Raw genomic sequence first — 21,818 nt, 5'->3', positions numbered from 1 at the left:
TCCCACACTCAACCCAGACATTTTATCCTGAATCCTGAGCCTCCCAAAGGTGTGTGTGTAATAAAACAAATAAAATCTGCCTCCCACCTCCACTCTCCCATCAATAGCACGTTTGCTATTGAATTCAGGCAAATGGCCATCTGCAAGGTTGGATGAGTAGTTAAGCCATGCAGGCACAATGCAACATGACAACATTTTTCATGGTTATATTGTCCTTTCCCTCATTACATTTGAATATATATTGCCAGTGTGCGATGCTTCCAAGCTCGCTCTCTGTTCGTCAGCTGAGGAATTCTTCAGGCAAGGTGAAGTCCACGTGTGCTCCCCAGAAATTGCTAGCCTGTTTGTAAGCCCAGACAGAATCACAGCTATTGTCTGTGAGAACTTAATTTGCCAAAGCTCTTTTCTCCCTTCCCTTAATTATGTATATATTTATAGACTTGAACCACCTGCCTGCTCAGTGCTCGCGTGTAACCATTTCTCTTATGTGCCACTGAATGGCTCAGGGCTCTTCCTTTATACTCGCTTTGCTTCATACTCCACATTTAAATTACTCAGCTCAGCTTCTGAGTATTAAAACATTTTTTTTCTACTTCCTTGAAAAGCTGTGAACAAGCCTTTTAGCATTTTTTTTTTTTCTGGACAAAACAGTACTGGTTTACACAAGAAATGAGAACTCTGTAAGTAAATCTATGTTTTTATATGACTAAAGTGCATTATAAAGACAAGCAATAAATCCAGTTTTCTACATAAAAGGAATTAGATTTTCTAGCTTACCTCTGCACTGGGATTAATAAAATGTGCAACAAATAGCTAATGGAATGATCCGTTTGAAGTTTGTAAAGGCATCTTGGGAAGCTGGCTGGAGTAGCCTTTTGATTTTTTCAAAAGAGGATGCCTGTTAATTTTTTGATCCAGTCTTGCTCCTGAGTGACTGTTTCAAAATGAGCTGAGAGCCTGTTACCTGCCCATTTCTGCATGGCTGAGCGAATTCACGTGTAAATCCAAGTTTCTCTTCATTTCCATCACTATGCGTCTCCAAATTACAGAGAATTCATTCCTGAGCTGGAGAGGTGCCAGAAGTTTCTCATCTAGCTGTCTGTGGGCTGCCTTTTTCTTTCCCCTCTTTGAGGCTTTCTGATGCCTAGAGTGAGCTCAACTCAAAGGTTTCCAGCCTCACACTCGCCTCATATTCCCCCACAGACTCGGCGAGCTCTGTGATTCTGAGGAATACCGTGTGCCAGCATCTGACTCACAGTCTGCTTTTACCTGCAGGTGTTCCAGAAACTTCAAAATGCGTCTGGTAATGTATTTGCTCCTCTAAACATGTCACTTTGGCATGCATTATATGCAGCTGCTTATTACTTTTTTAAAAATCTGTCTTCTGAATAATATGCATGCTGAAAAAATGTCAAAGGGGGCTTATAGCACAGTGTAGGCTTAATTACTGGTCTATGTGTGCGTGCGTGTGTGTGTCCTTGTTAATGTAGGCATGTTTGCATAAATATGTATTATTTATGTACTCGTGTGTCTGTGCAGGCAGATATCACTAAAGGAATCTCATTGAAAGCACTACTTTTTATGTACATCCAGGTTTTCTAATCAGAGCTGTAAGCATCTTACACAGCAGCAAGTAGAGGAAAAATATATTTTTCATCCCCATGCAAGCGGCATGTTTTAGGCATCTATTTGAAAAACCCTCCTTTCTTTCTTAAGAAAAAAAAAAAGGCGAGTGTGTCTGTGTTTATAGGGAGGGGGTGTTGTTTTTGAAAATTTGGAGAGAAGAGTTATCTTGCTGCTGCACTAGAGAATTTCTACCCCGTGTTACCTGCCTTCTTAAAACTCAGTAATCACCGAGGGGAAAGATGTGGCTCTGCTTTGGAGTCACCCCAGGGGACGCTGAGCTGCAGTGTTCAGCAGGCACTTTAGGTATCTAAATACTAGTGCTTGAATAATAAGTAGATGGGGCAGACTTGCTATCGCCGAGTCCTGCTATGCTTCTTGGCTGGTAGAAATCACATCCACAGGGCACATTTAGGATATACGTGTTCTTAACTCTAGTGAAGCAGCGTGAGAGTGTGGGCTCATAAATCACATTATTTGCCAATGTTGGGCGCTACATCCTAAAATTAAGAAATTTAGCAATTAATTATACATTCAGCATCTCTTGTCTCATTCAGTGAGATTTACATCCTTGGAACTTGCTCTTCTAGTTATAGAGATGAATGATTTAAGGTTCTGATTTAATTGCTGTTTCAAATCCTTAAGCTACAAAGATGCTTGTGTTATTTGACTTTATTTAAAGGACTTATTTTGAAAAAATGTATATGTATATTTCTAACTGTGGTGGGGAGCTAATTATGACTGTCCTGTGCTATATGTTTAGGATAAACATCTTGTCTTGAGTATTGTTCACTTGTATAGTAGAAATTTGTTCTCTTGTCTTCATATCATAACAATTCTTTCCCTTTGCATTATGTTTTTGCTTTTGGAGAGATCAATAATTACTAATTGTTGTGAAGATGAGAAAAAAAAGTAGGAACTCAGAATTCACAAGGTAAAGTAGGAGTTTTCTGAGAAACTAAATAAAATAGGTTTTCACAACTGGGTTTTCTAAATGCACAGTGGGTATTGATATTGGAAAAAGAAGAAGCTTAAATGTAAATTTGTTAAGTGGAATATATTAGGACATTTTATAGTTTTTCACTATTTTTAAAATGAGGTAGTATATAGGTTAATTATTTTATATTTGCTATTAATTATTTTTGCATAATGTTTATTAAAAAACAAACAATTGCTTTTGATTTGCTTTGAATTGGAACTGATTGTCAACTTTGGTAAAAGAGTTTACTGAAGTGTAACAATAAAAATGTATATTCTTGAAAATCAGTGTGGAAACCAATTTTACTTTTTAGTGTTCGAGATCTAGTAGTTTATCATTTATAGAGTCGTATGCTTATAGAGGATTATGTATATTTCAAACAATTACATACTTCTAAAGCTTATTTTATCAGCCATGTTCCATTCATAATTACTCAAAGTAATACAGTAAAAATGAACTTCAGTATGTACTAAGGGTTCCTTGAAAGGGCATATTATATTAGGAACCATTAAAAATCTATGTAGGCTATTAATGTTATAGTCATGTATTGTTCTATGTGTAATGGATTTTTTTAGGTACTATTCATTTACAATATTTAAGTACACCTAATATTGTAACCTATTTGATGTAGGAATCTTGGCTTTGAATGTAAACAGCTTGATGAGAATTTCAAATTGAATGTACAGGATGGCTGAAGCTTTAGTAGTACTTTTTTGGTATGTATCGCAATATGCATTAATGCATATATATAAATATTAAGCTATGTAGAAATATTTATTACGTTCAGCTCCATACAAACCATGTTCATCTTACTTTTGAAGTTGGTTATTTTGTTGGAAATCAGCTTCATAGGCATAAAAAGAGCTTTATTCTTTTGAGCTTATATGGTACTGGGTGGCCACATTCAGTGCCATTTTAGAGGGAACATCATATGTCCAAAACAGTGAGAGAAAAGAATACCATGTTTGCCATCTGTCTCTAATTATGATTTCCTACTGGTTTTTAGATGTATTATAGACCCGGCTTTTATTTTATAGAACAGCTTTATGTTAACTACAATACCTAAAATGATTGTAAAACACTTCCCCCATATAATCGTTTCCCCTTTATATGACCAAGATTGTCTTATAAAACATTATTTTTTAAGGCTCACATCATAGGAAGAGGATGAAAAAAATATAGTTTGTAGACTGACCATGCATCCATAGCTGAAAACATTCATCCTGTAAGTAAGCTTTTATGAGCATTGCTTTGCCAACCATCTCCTAGCCTTGGGCAAAAGGTTAGGTGGGAGAGGAGAGGTCTTGTCTGTTTCATTACTAACAGTTGCTTATGGAGGCACAGAGATCTTCAACATTGTTTGAGAATTAGTTTATCTTTTGTTCTAGTTTCAAAATGATACCATTCATAGACTTTGCCAGTAGAGAGGAATGATCATAGTTGGGGAGGGTAGGAAAGGCTGGTCAAGGAAACTCTGGAGAAGGTGGGTTCTCAGCCAACTTGAGAAGGAGATTATTAGCAGAAACTGATGGAGAGATGAGGAATAGGTACTGCGAGTGGATAGAAAGAAATATGGGAAGAAACTAATCAGGGCAGGAGACAGCAAGGTGATGACATTGGGTAGAGCAGAGGACCTGTATTTGTTATAAAAGGAGGTGAAACTGAAAAAAATTACAGGGTTGGGTTTGAAATGTTTTTAATTAATTCTTTTAAAAAATATATTTTAATTTTTTACAGGAGAAAGGGAGAGGGATAGAGAGTTAGAAACATCCATGAGAGAGAAACATCGGTCAGCTGCCTCCTGCACACTCCCTACTGGGTATGTGCCCACAACCAAGGTACATGCCCTTGACCAAAATTGAACCTGGGACCCTTGAGTCTGCAGGCCAACACTCTATCCACTGAGCCAAACCGGTTAGGGCTAATTAATTCTTATTAGCCTTATTATATCCTTTGGAAAATTCTTTGAGAAAGTGAAAATTTCTTCTATTTTATTATAGCCAACAACCTCTGTAAAAGGCATTTCTAAGTCTATAAAGTAATAATGAATATTTCTTGAACATTTATTATGGGCCAGATACTGTGTAAAATACTTTAAAATACATTATCTCACCTAGTCCTCTCTTGCTACTAAAATCCTCATTTTACAGATGAAGAAACTGAAGTACTGAAAAGTTACATAACCTGTAAAAGTTATACAGGTCAGAAGTGGTAGAGCTGGGATTTGACCGCAAATTCAGGAGCCCAGCCTCCTAAACACTATATGGCAAGGCCATTTCAGCATATCACTCCTTCTCTAGCTCCAGGTCCAGGCTGGAATGACCAGTTGCTGACTAGTTATGTCATTTATGTCTTCTTGGAACAGATACTGAAGCAGAGTTACTGAATAAGTAGTTAATTGGAGGGTAAAAAATAAAAGAAGATAAAAAAAGGAGGAAGCCAATTCTGCTTCACACCATAATGCAGTCGCCTCCAGAGGAGATTGCCTTGTTTTATATTAATGGAGCCCCATGTTGTACAGAAATGGCCAGGCCTAGTACCCCTAACATGCTTAGTCACTGACTGGTGGTTCCTAGGAAGAACATGGCTATGTCTCAAAAGTTGAGGCAGATCCTGAATGTCCTGTAGCTGGAGACTGGCAGCTAAATTGCACTTTTTGCAGCTGAACAGCAAGTTCTTTCTTGAAGGGAGATCTGAGTGGTGGACTTCCTTGGCCAAGGTGATATCTCTACAAAATGTACCATAGAAGCTCAGGGTGGAGCCAGCTAGTCACTTAGGGTGAAGAATTCATAGAGGCCCTTACTCTTAAGAGCATTTAAGTGCAGGGTGGGCACCTGAGCGTGAGTGCCTCCTTAGTTTTGCAATTCAGGAAATATTCCTGGAAAAGCAAATCAGAATTGATCAAATAACTAGCCATGCAGTGTAAGTCTTCCCTGGAAAGTTTTGGAGCAGAAAAGTAATATGATCAAATGGTCTTGTGGGAAGGTGAATGTGGTCATGATGTAGAGGCTACACTGAATGGAGAGCCAGTAGGAATCAGGGAGATCAGTGAGAAGGATGTTTTGCTATTATAGACAAGAGGAAATGGCATCTTGAACTAGGTGTGTAACAAATGAAAAAATATGAAGTAAGGGTGAATAGGGTTTCCAAGATTGATTAAAGGAAGGGAGTAAGGGGAAGAGATAACTCAAAGAGGACTTAAAAGTTTGAATTGGGTGGCAGGAGGCAGATGTATAGGAACCAGAAATGGACAGGAAGGGGGTTTTGTTAAGAGAAACTAACAAGAGTCCAAACACTGTCTCCTTTATTGCCCCAAATGAATGACATACAAATCTTTAATTTTTTTCTTATCTTAGACACTGCTTATTCAATCCTCAGGTTTTGCCTGATTTTTAGTTCACTGTCTTAATCCCTAGAACAAAAGATTAAGGCATGGAAGACAAAAGTTTATCTTTATAGACAGCAACCTTTCTGACAAAATTTAGCTTTCTTTTTAAAACGCAACTGTGAAAATACCGTTTTTGGATCTACACAGTTTCTAACAGCCAGTTTGAGAAATTATTATTATTATTATACTTTATTTTTCAAAATGATGTCTTGACTTCATATAGATCTGATTCTGGCCGTAAGAGCCTCGCAAGACTGGCCTTGCTCATTGAAAGTCTTTGTTCACAGGGTGATAGAAGGGCAGACACTGATCTCATGAGATGCAGATGTCTTCTCACAGAGAAAACCTTAAACAGCTGCTGCTCTCCGCCCAGCTCATAAAGGGACAGAGGTAATCAATCTCACATAAATAGAAAAAAGACTAAATTTATCTGCAAACAAAGATTCACATAATATAAGTCATGATGTATAACTGAAAGCCCAATTTTCAGTGAAAGAGAAATAATGGCAAAAACTTAATGCTAAATAAGCTTTAGGGACAGAAATGAATAGTAAGTTTTTTATGGATTTGCAATGCAGTGTGAGGAGCTCAAAGTAAATATTTAATTGCCCTTAAAACTGGACAGCATAATGGAAAAATTTGCATATTTTTCCAAGCTGACTTATTTTACTGTATACTAGCACAGGAAAAGACTTGCAGTGATATTACATTAGCATCACTGGTGTACAAAAAAAGTAAACTTTTAGGAGATGATCAAGTTAACCTCCCAAGCCTACTAAGTAACCATACTGAGAGACTTATGCCTAACAAGCTATGATAAGCAAAAGATAAGCTCTGAGGACATGTTTGTTTGTTTTGTGACAGTAACATAGATCTGATGCCCCATTCATGACCTGGGCTGCCAGACACAGAAATACAGGATTTGCGCACTCTGACCTCTAGAGTATGAATCTGTCATTAGAAGATGAGTAGACATTTTCTTCCCCAGTCCCAGACTTAGATATAGGAGAGTGTTTTTTTGATTGCATTAACATAAAACTCAGTAAGTCACTATAGTGTGAAAGGGAGGGGATCCATCCAGGTGGGCTTCTGAGATCTGTGCTTCATTCTCAACCTTCAGGGCAGTGATATTGAGTCTTCATGACAGACTAATGAGGTAAGTACTGTGGATTATCCCTCCCTTTACAGATGGGGAAACTTTGGCTAGAGAGGTTCAGTAACTTATCCAAGGTCACACAGTGGGTAATAAGCCTAGAAGATTTGAATCCAGGGCTGTTCTGGACCTGGTGGGTGTGAGCAGAGCAGTGATAGGTGGGCTTTCCCACCCAGAAACCTCTTCTCTGAAGCTCTCCTTTATTTATCTTGCTTCTCTTATATCTCTTGGGTTTTCTGTAGACAGTAAGGAGATAGAGCGGTAAGCTCAGGAACTAGCACCGGTGCTGTTTTTGTTGTCTTTTGATGGGCTGATAATGAGTTGCTCACTGAGATTAGAAATATGTTTCTATCACATTTTAGTGATCTATGTCCCGGAGTGTGGGACCTGCTTATCCTCACCCAATATGTCAGTTTTCTTAAACAGGCTTTGTTGATATTTAGAATTGGGAGACCTTAATTTTGCCTTCATTTTTCATCCACATTGGACAATCTGAAGACACACTTTATAAGATAGAGCAAGTCGCCGCTGTATGACCACAAGCATGTGAGTAAAAATATGTGAGCATTCTAATGTACATAACTATGATAAAGGAAGAATTAGGTGTGATGAAGCCCCCAGTAAGCTCTATTTTTCCACAGGATGACTCTCATTTAGCCTCCTTATACATCTCATTGTGAAGAAATGGTGTAGGTGGATAAATATAAGCTTCTGGTACAAATCCTCCTCCTGTCACATTGGTGAGCCACTTTAATATCTCTGAGGAATAGGGATAATGCTTTGTATTGCTGTGAGGAGAAGATGGTGCATGTATTGTTCTTGGCATAGAGTCTGTGTTTAACAAATGTGTTTAGCACATCAGTAGGAACACAGAGGCAGAGGCATTCATGGTTAAAAGTGCCTGACTCTGGTCTCAAACTTCTGGTTCAAATCTGAGCTCTATCACTTATGAGCTGAATGACCTTGGGAAATGAACTTAGCTTCTCATGCCTTAGTTATCTTGACTGTAAAATGGAAATGATGAAGTACCTTCCTCAGAGGATTGGCAGGAGGACATGGGTTAGTGTAAGTAAAGCACTGAGAGCAGTGCCTGGCACCCAGTGAGCACTCGGGAGTGTTAAGCCTCTTTATGAGACTTGGTTCACTGCAGCCTTGTTTCTCATCAGAGTGAGGAGCCTAGCAATTCACAGTACACCTCATGCAGGTATTTCCAGTTTCTTGATATCTGAGACCTAGAAATGCTTGTTTTAATTCAGCATTCACAGAATCATTGATATTACGCACCTCAGTCTAATAGTTTCTTATACAGTCCATACCCATTGTTGGTGAAGGTCAGGCTCTCACATTCCAATTGTGGGGAAAAGGAAATTAGCACAAACAACATTAATTTATCTATCTATCTATCTATCTATCTATCTATCTATCTATCTACCTACCTACCTACCTACCTACCTATCTACCTACCTATCTATCTAGTTATTTATCTATCTATTTTCTTTTAATTGAATTTATTGGGGTGACATTGGTTAAAAAAACCGTACAGGTTTCAAGTGTAAAACTCAATAAAACATCATGTGCACACTGCATTGGGTGCCCATCACCCTAAGCAAAATCTCTTTACATCCCTATCCCCTTCTCCCCTTTGTCTATACCCACCTACCCCTACCTTCCTTCCCCTTTGACTTTTAACACACTACTGTCTGTGTCTATATGTCTTATATGTATCTATAATAATAAAAGTGTAATATGCAAATTAGATCAGACGTCCTTCCAAACAACCTTCCAGAGGAAGCCGGGGCTGCGAGGGAAGCCCGGGTCCCGGTTGCCAGAGGGAAGCTGGTGCCGGCAGCCGGGGGGAAGGAAGGCCTACTCTTGCACAAATTTTATGCATTGGGCCTCTAGCATATAGTATACGTATGTGTGTGTGTATGTTTTTTTTGCTTAATCCCTCCACCTTCTTTCATCCAGTCTCCCAAACCCCCTCCCCTCTGACAGCTGTCAGTCTGTTCCATGAATGGCAATTTGTAAGATCTATCAACATTTTAAATGCACATCTCTTTTGACTTATCAGTTTTACTTCTAAGAATTTTCCTACAGATTTATTCATATCACTGAGCAAAGAAATGTGGTGGAGTTGGTTGCAGCATTGTTTGTGATATTAAAAATCTATGAACAACTAAATATACATCCAGAGGAAAGTACTGAAATAATTTGCGGTATGTTCATGCAATGGAATACTGCAGAGATTAAAACTGTTCGAACTCTACAAGGGGTCACAGAACACGGTACAAGCATACTTTTAGGAGAAGACAGGCATTTTTTAGAGCATGACTATAATATGAATTATACTGTTTTGTGTTAAAAAATAAACAGATATGTGCTTACATCCACAGGCTTGTATAATCATAGAAAATTCTTAACCGTATGCAAGAAATCATTTGTAGTGTTTACCAATGGGAAGTGGCACTGTGCATTGAGTTACTACTTTTACCTTTCACCATAGGTTTTCCATTTGAATTGTTCAACATGGGCATGTAATGCTTTTACAATTTAAAAATGGTCATAAAATCCCTTCCTGTTTCTTAACCCTAGATACTATTTTTAAAAAAGATTAGTCCTTTATGCAAGTATAATCCTAAACCTTAGTATAATATTTTTGAATTATTGAGCCAAGTATCATCCTAAGTTCAAACAGAATGTGTATGAACTCACTGCCAAAGCTCCAATCCTCCCCCAGGGAGCAGAAAGCAAATGACTAAGGAGGTTTCCTAACATCAAGTCACAGGAGAGTCTTAAGTCCTGTGGCAGAAATTCCCGTTGTTCAAAAGTTCATGCACTTAGAGAGAAATCATTAAATAAAGAGCATTCGGTGGGAGAAGGGAACACTAAGTAAATGACTTTTCCTCAGAACTTAATAAACTGAATACTAAGCACGGGGGAAACACTACACATGGGATTTTTCACATTAAGGTTTCTCTGTACTTCTGCAGCCCCTCTCTGTCTTTTGCGAAGTGGTATATAAACGTGGCATTGCCTGTGGGTTTTCCAGGGCAAAAGGAATTTGCATGCAGGGTTAATCAAGACTCCTTGCCCTTTGTACTTTTAAAAGTGCTTACACATACATTGTCTCCTTTGGTATTCACAAATGAGGTATTTAGGACAAGTATTATGAAGCTCATCGTCCACAGAAGGCCCTGAGGTTCAGAGAGGTTAAGTGATAAGTTTAAGCCAGTCCGTGTGTAGCTGAACACGCAGGACCCTCGGTTGTCTTGGCTGTCCTTGCCTCCAGAAGCCAAGGGCACTGTGTGTAGCAGAGTCGCTCCTCTGGTTGTGAAGGTGGTTTAGTATTTTCTCGGAGTCACTTCTATTCTGGTTTAGGAAGACCCAGGAATGGCCAACTGAACTTTCTTCCCAATGGGAATTATGAACATAGTGACTCTAAATGGTTCAGGGGCATTTAATAAAACCCAGATAGGTATGGGTTTCTATTTCAACTCTACAGCTTACTACCTGTCATCTTGGGCAAATTGTTCCCCCTCTATAAATTGGGAGTAATGAGGGTATTAATCTTCCAAGGCTGCTGTTAAGAATTTAAATAAAATAGTGTATGCAAAGTGCTTGACAGGGTGCATGGAATATAGCAAAGGGTTAATATACACCAGCAATAATAATAATAATAATAATAATAATAATAATAATAATATAAATAAGTTAGATTTCAGGTCAGTGCAGCAGGCATAGCAGCCAGAGCTTGTGTCCATTTGGAGGTGACAGCAGGAGTGGCAGCCCAGCGTGGGCATGGATCAATTTCTTTCCTTTTGAAGGAAACTTCCTTGGAACCACAAAGAACTAAGAACGGGCAGCAAAGCTGCCTAAAACTTCACTGAGCCTCAGGGCAGGGGTTTGAGTATCTCTGACAAAGCCACCCCCATCTTGACACCAGTTTTCCCGTTTATGGTCAGCAGTAAGATGAGGTAGGTAAAGGAGCCAGTCACCCAGGGCTTTAACACAAGGACAGTCACCGCCCCTGAGAGAGTAGCCCTAAGACCTCCTTGCTCTGGGAGTTTGGCTTCGTCTCTTAATTTTTTAAAATCAGAAATCTGAAAAGCCAGAGCTGAGAATTCACATAATGAATGATGAAGTGATCAATTTGCTATTTAGCTCAGAAGTACTTTACTAGTTCTTTTGAGATTTTAAAACTTATTTTTCTTACTATACAATTAATTTATGCTTACTGCAGAAAATACACAGAATCAAAACAGAATAAATGAAAGTCCTTAGGAGAAAAGCATTGTTCATATTTATTTTGGTGTGTAGTTATTGAGACATTTTATGGATAAATATATTTATTTTTAGAAAACCTGTAAAGCACTGTGCATATAGTTTATGACCTTTCAAATACCAACAATATCTCATGCACATCTTCCCATATCAATAAATGTTTTGCCATAACTTCATTTTCAGCAGTTCCTTTGGGTGGATATTTCATAGTTTTACGAATCTAGTGTTGAATGCTTAGGTTTCTTTTTTTTTTTTTTCTGCAAGAGAAATTCTTCCTGAAAATCACTGTAGAAATTCTTGTCTTTCTTTAAAATAAATTTCTAGAAGTAGATTTTCTAGCACACAGTGTGTGAATGCATTTTTAAGGCTTTTTGTGTCAAATTGTCTTCCAGTTATATTTTACCAATTTTATCCTTACTATTTGTACAAGAGGACAACTAGATCAATGACTGTCTAAGTGTAAACATGACTTCTATTCATTTATCATAAAAGGTAGAAACCTTTACAAAAGCCTTTATGCCTAGAATAAAGAATCCTTCTTGTTAATGCCAACTTCTTTTTTGTTTTTATATTCTAAGCACAATGTCTCCATAAGATACTCGTTAATTATATTCAGGAGGTTGGAAATGACATCAGTATAGTATGATTATCTTTTGATGGAATATAACAGAAAATGTGGAAATAATTTGGAGGGAAAGTTACTATAAGCACACTTCCCTGGGATCCCATCAATTCCACCCACATGCCCTTTTTAAGATGTGAGAATAAGACAATCAAGGGCATATAAACCCTTCCACTGTGGTTATCGTCACATCAATTTTCTCTAGGGTTGAAAGTAACCCGCCCGATCCCTTCTGTCGCACACTAGGCTTCACAGCAGAAACGTTAAGATTGGAACCTTTTCAGTAGAAATTACTCTGGATGACACCGGCCTGCTGTCAGAGTAATTCCTGCTGGAAAGGAAGTGTCTGAATTAATGGTTTAATAAACAGAGTTAGTGTTTCATCTTGGCAAAGGATTAATTAGGGGAAGAGAAACTAACATTTATTTGGGTTCTTATTTGACAGGCCCTTTATTATTACATTATTGCATGTAATACTCCCTATAAAGCCATGGGTAGGTATTCATTTTACAACACAGGGATCGAAGTTCAGTCAAATAAAGTGCCTTCCCGAAGGCCACATAGCTGTAGAGCCATAAAGGTGGGGTTTACATTTGGGTTTCCTGCTTCCAGAGCCTGCGTTTGCTGTACTGCTCCTTCTCAACAGTTATAGGCAAACCTGAGTGTTTCTCTTCTAGAATATTCATTGTCTGTATGAATATACTTTTAGCCAACGAAACTGTAGGTTCCCTTGTAAAAATAGGTGTGTTAGGCAGACTTAGAGACTGGATCCACTTATCAGTGCTGTGTCAGTTAAGATACTGTTGTAAGCCAGAAACAGAAAGTCTGCTGTCTTGCTTATCAAGATATCCTGAGGCAGAGCAGTTCTGGGTTTTGTCAGAGGCTCAGTGATTTCATTAGGGACCCAGGTACATTCAATCTTGCTGCTCTGCCATTCATTGCTGGCTTCTATTCCCCATTCATGGTTGTGTTGGAGCTCTGAATAAATCTTCATAAAAGTATATCTAGAAACAGAAAAATGGAATGGCAGCGGCTTCCCTCTCCTCCTCCTCCTCCTCCTCCTCCTCTTTTCCTCCTCCTCCTCCTCCTCCTTCTTCCCTCCTCCTTTCTCTTTCTTCCTCTTCCCTCCTCCTCCTCCTCCTTCTTCCCTCCTCCCAGCTCCCTTCTCCCTCTTCCTCCTCTTCCTCCTTCCTCCTCCTCCTCTTCCTCGTCCTCCTTCTTCCTCCTCCTCTTCCTTCTTCTTCTTCCTCTCTCTCTCTCTCTCTCTCTCTCTCTCTCTCTCTCTCTCTCTCTCTCTCTCTCTCTCTGTCTCTCTCTGTCTCCTAAGAGCAAGACAACTGCCCAGCAGAGTCTCTGTTGTGCCTCACAGTCCAGAACTGTGTCATAAAGTCCTTTCCTGACCCAAACATTGCTTTCTCACTCCCAGGGCTGGGGAGGGTGAACCTGAAACTAGAGACAGGCTCAATGGCAGGAAGAAGCAACCTAAAATGCTGCCAACAAGGCTTTCATGAGATTTCTTTTCCTAAGTAATCGAGCATATACTCAATGGGAGAAAAGTGTACTATTGCTTTTCTATAAAATTTTACTCCTATGTAACCACCATCTACAAATGAGAATGCCATTTTGTCAGTGTGCTCCACCATATAGTCCCATTTCCATCATTTTTCTCTAATATAATTCTGTGTTGTTTTTCACCAGAGTGTTCTACTCTAACTCTTCTGCACTAGTCCTTCTTGATACAACTTCTAAGAAGGAGGGTAAAGTAAGATTTTAATGCAAAGTGAAAAGGGCTCCAATAGTATCTGTCTATGATGGCTAGCAACAATTTGTTGCTTTTTTTCTAAAAGAGTATTGCCTTAAGGAGAAACCCCCCCACCACCACACTTTCTATAATGAATAAATACTATCTTTTATTTCAGCAAGTAATTTAACCCTCATGCTTGTATTAGCACAGTAAAACAAAAATTGAAGTGCAGGGATGCCTATCAAATGCCAAAATAATTAGTTCAGTAAAATAATTTGGTGATTCAAAGGGGAGAAAATCAGCAAAATAATTTTTAAATTGAGTTGGCTTATTAATTGGACTGTAACAGCCAATTCAGTTAAAAAATGTTTATGAAGAACCTACAATATACTAACATAGAATAAATAATATATGCCATACACAATCTGATATTCTGGTGGAGGAGAATGCTGCTGGGATAAATGGATGACTACAGGTGCAAAGTGAGTCTGTAGCACCAGAAATCAAGGCACTTCTCTTCCTGATTTTAAACGGTATTACAAAGCAATACTAATCAAAACAGTATGGTACTGGTATAAAAACAGACACATAGAGCAATCGAACACAATAGAGAGCCAAGAAATAAATTCAGGTATACAAGGTTAGTGAATTTTCAACAAAGATGCCAAGAATACACAATGGGAAAGGATAATCTCTTCAATAAATGGTGCTGGGCAAGTTGTATATCCATGTGCAAAAGAATGAAATTGGACCCCTGCCTTCCACCATACACAAAAGACTTAAAGGTAAGACCAGAATATATAAAACTCCTAGAAGAAAGCAGGGAAAGGTTTCTTCACATTGGTCTCAGCAATGATTGTGTGTGGGGTTTTTTATTTTTTTATTTGACACCCAGAGCAAAGGCAACAAAAAGCAAAAATAAATACACTGAACTAAAAGTTTCCATACAGAAAAAGAAACAATAAAATGAAAAGTCAATCTATGGATTGAGAGAAAATATTTGCAAACCATATATCCAGTAAGAGATCGATATCTAAAACATGTAGGGAACTCATATAACTCAATAGCAAAAACCTGATAACTCAATTGAAAAATTGTTCAAGGACTCAGACATGTTTCCAAAGAAGACATACACACAGCCAATAGATATATGAAAAAGTTGCCTCAACATCATTAATCATCTGGCAAATGCAAATTAAAACTGTAGTGAAATATCACCTCACATCTGTTAGGGTATCTATTATCAAAAAGACAAGAGACAGTAAATGTGGTGAGGATTTAGAGTACAGAGAAACCATTGTATACTGTTGATAGGAGTGTAAATCAGTGTCAGTCATTTTGGAAAACAGTATGGAAGTTCTTAAAATTTTTTTAAAAAGAACTATAATATTACCTAGTATTCTCACTTCTGGGTATATATCCAAAGAAAATAAAATCACTATCTCAGGATATCTACTCCCATGTTCATTGTACCATTGTTCATCAAGGCCAAGATACGGAAATAATCTAAGTGTTTGTGATGAATGGGTGAAGAAAATGTAATTTACAATAGAGTGTTATTTAACCTTAAAAGAAGAAAGTTCTGCCATTAGGACAACATGGATGAACCTGAGGGACATGATAAGCCAGAGAAAGACAAATACTGTGTGGTATCACTTATATGTGAACTCCTAGAAAAAGAGAGTAGAATGGCACTTGCCAGTGATGGGGGAGTGTGTGAAACGGAGAGAGGTTGGTCATGGACACAAATTTTCAGTTATAAGATGAATAAGTTCTGAGGATCTAATGGACAGCATGGTGACTGTAGTTAATAGTACTGTGTTATATAGTTGAAATTTGCTAAGAAAGTAGATCTTATTCTCACACACGCGAAGAGATAGCTGTGTGAGGTGATGGATTTGTTAACTTGATTGAGGGAATCCTTTCACAATGTATACTGTGTATCTCAAAAAATGTATAAACACTGTATCAGTGGATAGCTCAATTTTAAAAATGAAATTTAATCAACACTGCCTTTATAATTATTCAAAGTGTGTATATACATATTTAGGACACTCATATGTATCAAATAATCACATTGTACACTTTAAATGTATTACAGTTTTATTTGTCAATTATCTATAATAATAAAAGAGTAATATGCTAATTAGACCAGACAGCCAAACGACCTTCTGGACATCCTTCCAGACGAAGCTGCCATGGCGGGGGCCAAGGCAGAGGCAATTAGAGGCGATCAGGCAGGCAGGCGAGTAGTTAGGGGCAATCAGGCAGGCAGGCACAGTGGTTAGGGACAATCAGGCAGGTAGGCAGAGTGGCTAGGGGTGATCAGGCAGGCAGGTAGAGTGGCTAGGGATGATCAGACAGGCAGGCTAGTGGTTAGGAGCCAGTGGTCCCGGATTGCAAGAGGGATGTCCGACTGCCAGTTTCGTCCCGATCCCGCAGGCCTAACCTGGCAGTTGGACATCCCCAAGGGGTCCTGGATTGCGAGAGGGTGCAGGCCGGGCTCAGGGACCCCCCACTCCATGCCTGAATTTTGTGCACTGGGCCTCTAGTATCTCAATAAAACTGGAAGAAAGAAATCAAGGCAGTTTTTATAATGTATAGATGTCATTAACCTTACCCACGCCCCACACACCCACACACATACATAAGACACAGGTTGAAGGGACTCTCTTTGGCAAAATTTGAACATCAAAATCATAATACTAAAGTATTTCAACTTGTTAAATGAAATTTTCAAAAGTCCAGGGTCATAGTGATACTAAAAAGAGAGAGAAAGGAGAAAAAATGGGTGAGGAAAGCTAGTCCTCATGGAGTGCCAGCTGAAGAAATGATGGAATTAGACAAAGGGTTAATGCTTTGCACAGCAAGAAAATTGATTGCTACATATTTTGAGTGTCTTCTTTTTTCTAGTTATTATTATAGTTCCTAATTTCATACCATCAGTTACACAATTCTCCCTCTAAAATATTCTCATACCTTAGAACATGGCAAACTGACTATTAAAACTATTCAAAATCATGACATCAAGTGAAAACTCAGTCTTAGTAGTTTTCTAGTTAAAGTGATAAAATTAAATGTGTATAATGTTCATATTCCTGAATGATTGACAGGGAAGCTGTCTCTTTTTAGAGTACAGATTCTGTCAGTCAAGAGGAAAATTAGGAAGGAATCCAGCAGAATGTAGCCTTGCATACTTCAGGCGCTCCATGCTTGTTGTTAGATCACCCTATGGGGAATGAGGCTATTCCACGTGGAGGGAAGAGCTGATCAGTGCCAATCTGTTTTTGTTTTTTTAAGCTTTAGAATGTAGTGAGCTTTTTATTCTTTATTTTTGTTTCCATTTTTTATTTTCCTGAAAACAATAGGAATGGTCACAAGCAACAATTAAGAAATATCTTTAGTCTCCCATTTCTATGCTAGCACTAGTATGATAAATACATTTTCTAAACCTTGCTGATTGGTGTGATGTTATATTACATGCCCACCATCATCCACTATTTCTTTTTTTTTTCAATTTTCCCAATACCATTTATTGAATAGATTATCTTTTTTTAATTGTTTGAAGTATTAAAAATAGTAGTACATATGTCTCTTTTTTTCCCCCATTGACCTCACCCCACCCTCCCCTTCCCCCCAGTACATGCCTTTACCTGCCCCCCCCCCAGTGTCTTTTATCCATTGGTTATGCTTATATGCATGCGTACAAGTCCTTCAGTTGATCTCTTACGGCGCCCCCCCAAAACCTCCTCTGCCTTCCTGCTGTAGTTTGACAGTCTGTTCAATGCTTCTTTGCTTCTGTATCTATTTTTCCCCCTTTTCTTTCCTTTAAAAAATCTTGCCTCTGCAGACTAGAAATAAACATATAATGACAAAAAATGTTTGAGTCCCAATTTCAATGTCCAACAGTTCTGATTCCCCGTTTCAATGTCAAACAGTTCCTATGTGTACATGTCAGCAATGATATCTGGATGGTGGGCACATGGTGGCAATGCAGGTCCAACCCTCTCTGGTTTGGTCCTAGGCACGCTGCTGCGTCACACAGCTTCTGACTGCTAGCGTGGCAAGGCGTCGTCAGCGTCTCCCATCTCTGGACTGTTTCTCCTCTTGTCTTCGTGGTTGGAGCAGAGCTGTCAATTCCTCTCTGTTGCAGGAATCCACATGGTCTTGGAGTTGTTTTCTGAAAATATACAAACATATTCTCGACCGAAAGTTAATAAAGGAGCCAATCTGTTTTTAAATAATGGCATCCTTCCCCAGTTATTGAATTCTCTTGACTCCGTCTTTGTCAGTAGAGCTCCAGGAGTTGTCTCAAGCTATTTTCTCTAATGATCTCTCATGAACCATGGCCTCAAACTTATTTAATGCCTTCCAGATCTAGACTCTCTTTGTCTACTGGTTTCACCAGAAAGCCCCAAGTCTTTCTAGGATCAACACGTTCATATGTCAGTACCTCTTGTTCCTAGCTAATGCTCAGTTAAACATGTTGTTTCTTAAGTATATAAAATGCTAAACTCATTAAATTATTTTATAGTCCAAGTGAAATATATTTCTATCCAAGTCTCTATGAGAGTATGCTTCATTATACATTTATTTTTATTTATCTACTATTTATACATATCAGCTGCACATTTTTAGCTACTGGGGTATGGGATTGCCATTCAGATTCAGAAAAAAGTAATTACAGTTGGCATGAGAAGTACAGAAGTATGGCTGTCTTGGTATTTTCTCTTGCTCTTTTGCTATGACGAGTCAATCATACTAGTAGCCAGTCAAGAGAATGTTCACCTGAAATGGTTCTTTTTACAAATCTGAAACATAACTTTGAGTGCTGTACATCAGTTGCCAACTTAATAAGATAATCCTCTTTTCATTTCAAAGCCTGTACTCTAATCTTAAAACAGCAGTCTCCTTTTCACTTCTTTTTTCAAGTTACTGGATAAAGATTCTGTTATCATAATGCTATTAAAATGTATTCACTTTTTTAGTACACTTTGATAATAATGTTTATTCTTCTAAGCACCTAGGGAGAAGAGTGACAAAAGACAGATCTGTTCCAAATTTTGGGGGGAAAATAGTTGCAGAGAGAGGAACTATGTTAAAAACTTAGAAGTGAATAGCAACTAATAACCATAGCAGAAAAGAAAAATCATTAATTCATGAATTAAGCTTCTGTTGAACCTCTGTTTGGTAAGGATAGTAATTTTCCAATTGAAATGCCCTGTGTCCACACAGGCAAATGTTGGCTAAACTGAATTTTTTAAGCATTGAACTGTTAACTGATCCTCAACTGTGACATTTCTAATACATCACCTTTTATTGGCACTAATGACTTTGAAGCTGCTAACATCATTAAAAAAATAAACAAATAATTAGCTTTGGCAGAAGATGTGTAAACAGAGCCATAATTAATGAATTTATTCTGTTGAGAACATTAGCTGGAACTCAGTCTCCTAGGTAGTATAGATAGTGTGCTTTCTTATCTTCATTTTGTATAGGAGCAATGAAAGTTCCCGTGGACTTGTGACATTTTTGCTTTGAGTGAGGGGTTCTCTTTCTCTCTCAGAACCAATAGTAGTAAAGTTTAGTTCTCTATTCCTGATGCAATCATCCTGTATTCCTGTGTTGATCCAACTTCATTTATGTAAAAGCTGCCTGAAATGGTTTGCCATTTCTGCAAGCTTTCCTCTAATTTTTTGTTTTTGTTTCAAATCAGAGTGAATTTCTAAACATCTATGTATTTTACCTCTAGTATTAGGCTTTTCATCTATTTTTATGCCCAAATTGAGGCTATCCTTTATTAATGGTTTATTTCAGGTGTGTCTAGTTCAGATCATTGAGAAAATATTAACTTTGGTCACAGAGATTCCACCTGAAAGTTATCTACAAGGTAGTATACACTTAGTGTTTATGTTTCTTCTATAAATGTACTCATTTGTTTTTTAAATTAAATAATTAAATTTTTTAAGTTAAACTTAATGTTTAATATTTTTAAGTGTCCTTACAGTTGCAAAATGTGTACATTATTATATATCGGCAGAAAATCTGTGCAGTGTCCATTTAAATTTCTTATTGTTGTCATTCATCCTCACCCAAGGATATTTTTCCATTGATTTTTAGAGAGTGGAAGGGAGGAGGAGAGACAAAGAGAGAGAAACATCAGTGTGAGAGAGACACATTGATTAGTTGTCTCCCACATGCATCCCCACTGGGGTGGGGATTGAACCCTTCACCTTTAAGTCTGACAGGCTGGCACTCTATGCAGAGCCAAACCAGCTAGGGCTGTCCATTTAAATTTTAAACACCTAGAAAAGTACTTCTTTTGTAGGTAAATTAGGACTTATGCTTTTCACTATTAGGCACTGCATGTGATTTGATAGACAATTATAAAGATACCTGAAACATGTCATATTCCACTCTCGAGGTATTTGGTGACTAAATTAAACACAAATGGAGTTGTAATAGCTATGGCTTGATTTAAGGATATTTTAGGATCTGCATTCTCCTTGACTAAAGAGCAAATATGTTTTATGGGGCAATTAATGGCAAAAGTCCAAACTAAAGCTTACCATTTTGAAATAAAATATGAAACAAGTTTTATATTGTTCTTTTCTCAGCTAAGTCTAAAATTCCATAATACTGCTATTTCTTATAGAAGTTTGGGAGGGATCTTCCCTGAGCTGACATTTAATCACTCACTGTCTGCAGTGTTTTACATCTACATTGTTGGTTGGCTGGGATACATGCATTCCTCATTTTTCTTTATATCAGACAGGGGTACTTTAAATTCCTAGTAACTGCCGAGGCTTAAACATGCAATAGATATAATTTTTTCGAGAAGTAATAATGCGGGGTAGATTTAGATTCCCATTTTTGAATGGAAACCCTGAAGTGTTTTAGTTTAATGTATATTAAAATTGCACACACCTATATGGATTTCTTTGTTTCATTTCAAGACCAAGCTAGTGAGGCAGAGAGAGCCACCATTCAGTCTCTGTGCTTCTTGGCCATATAAAGCCTCAGCAGGGCTGGTTGGTGGGGAGTTGACAGTTCAGAAATGAGCAAAGCACATGTGGCCTGTGACCTCAGAGGGTGGGGTGGAAGCATCAAGCAGGACCATTTGCTCTTCCGCAGCGTGCCTTCGTGTTCTCTCCTTGGCTCCTGGAGATCTAGTTACTGGCCTTCTCCCAGTCTGTTCCTCCTTTTGTTCCTTCCCTTTGGACTTGGATTTAGAAGTGAATTAATTTCACTCCTCAGTTCATTAGCACTCTCAGTAATGGCCCATGGAAGGTCCTTTTTATATTTTGTGGATTTATTTTCCTGTTAATCCCTAATCACAACTTATTCTCCCTCCCCAAGACATCCACTCAAATGTGTTTGATGTTAGTATGATGATGTGTGATTCCTGTTTTTGTGTGTGTTTAAATTTGTATAAGTGTTATGTTGAAGCTCTCATTCTTTTTTACATTTTCTCCTTAATACAGTTTAAATATCTGTGTGTGTGTGCGTGCGCGCGTGTGTGTGTGTGAGTGTGCACTAGAAGCTAGTTCATTTCTTCTAATTCTGCACAGTATCTGTAAAACCACCATACTTATCCATTCTTCTGCTCACTGCGTGTGATTCACTGGCCTCCCTCCATTTCTTCACACCCTGAATTCTAGTCACACTGACTTCTTTACATTCCTCTAAAGCAGCAGAAGTATTGCATATCCTCCTTGGGCCCATGCTCACCACCTATGTATTATTACACATCTTTTACATTTCTCCTTAAATGTAAATTCCTGATCTCATCTCCAGAGTATGCTTAGGCTCCTGTCCTTTGCTCACTGTACTCAGTACTCTCCTTATTGACACTAAGGTGGCACTTGGTTATAATGCTCTATTAGCCAAAAAGCTCCCAAGGGTCTGGATCATGTCTGCTTTGCTCAGTGTTGAATGGTTAACTTCTCAGTAATTAGCCCAATGTCTAGAACACGGTAGATACTCTATAAAAATTTTGTTGTTGATTGAATGAACAGATGTATAAAC

At 38.1% G+C, this 21,818-nt stretch overlaps 1 protein-coding gene across 1 annotated transcript in view; it reads left to right on the top strand.

Annotated features, from left to right (window-relative positions):
* The first annotated feature begins 1,120 nt into the window (after positions 1-1,120).
* The window catches only part of LOC308242906 (IQCJ-SCHIP1 readthrough transcript protein), a 687,650-nt gene continuing 666,952 nt past the window's right edge, over positions 1,121-21,818 (top strand). The window contains exon 1 of the mRNA XM_080657696.1: positions 1,121-1,303. Coding sequence (XP_080513822.1) covers positions 1,295-1,303 — 9 coding nt within the window. The 5' untranslated portion in view covers positions 1,121-1,294. The remainder of the gene's footprint in view (positions 1,304-21,818) is intronic.

The sequence above is a fragment of the Plecotus auritus genome, assembly GCF_963455305.1.
Source record: "Plecotus auritus genome assembly, chromosome: 2".
In the NCBI taxonomy this organism is placed as follows: domain Eukaryota; kingdom Metazoa; phylum Chordata; class Mammalia; order Chiroptera; family Vespertilionidae; genus Plecotus; species Plecotus auritus.
This window is presented reverse-complemented; position numbering and strand designations above follow the sequence as displayed.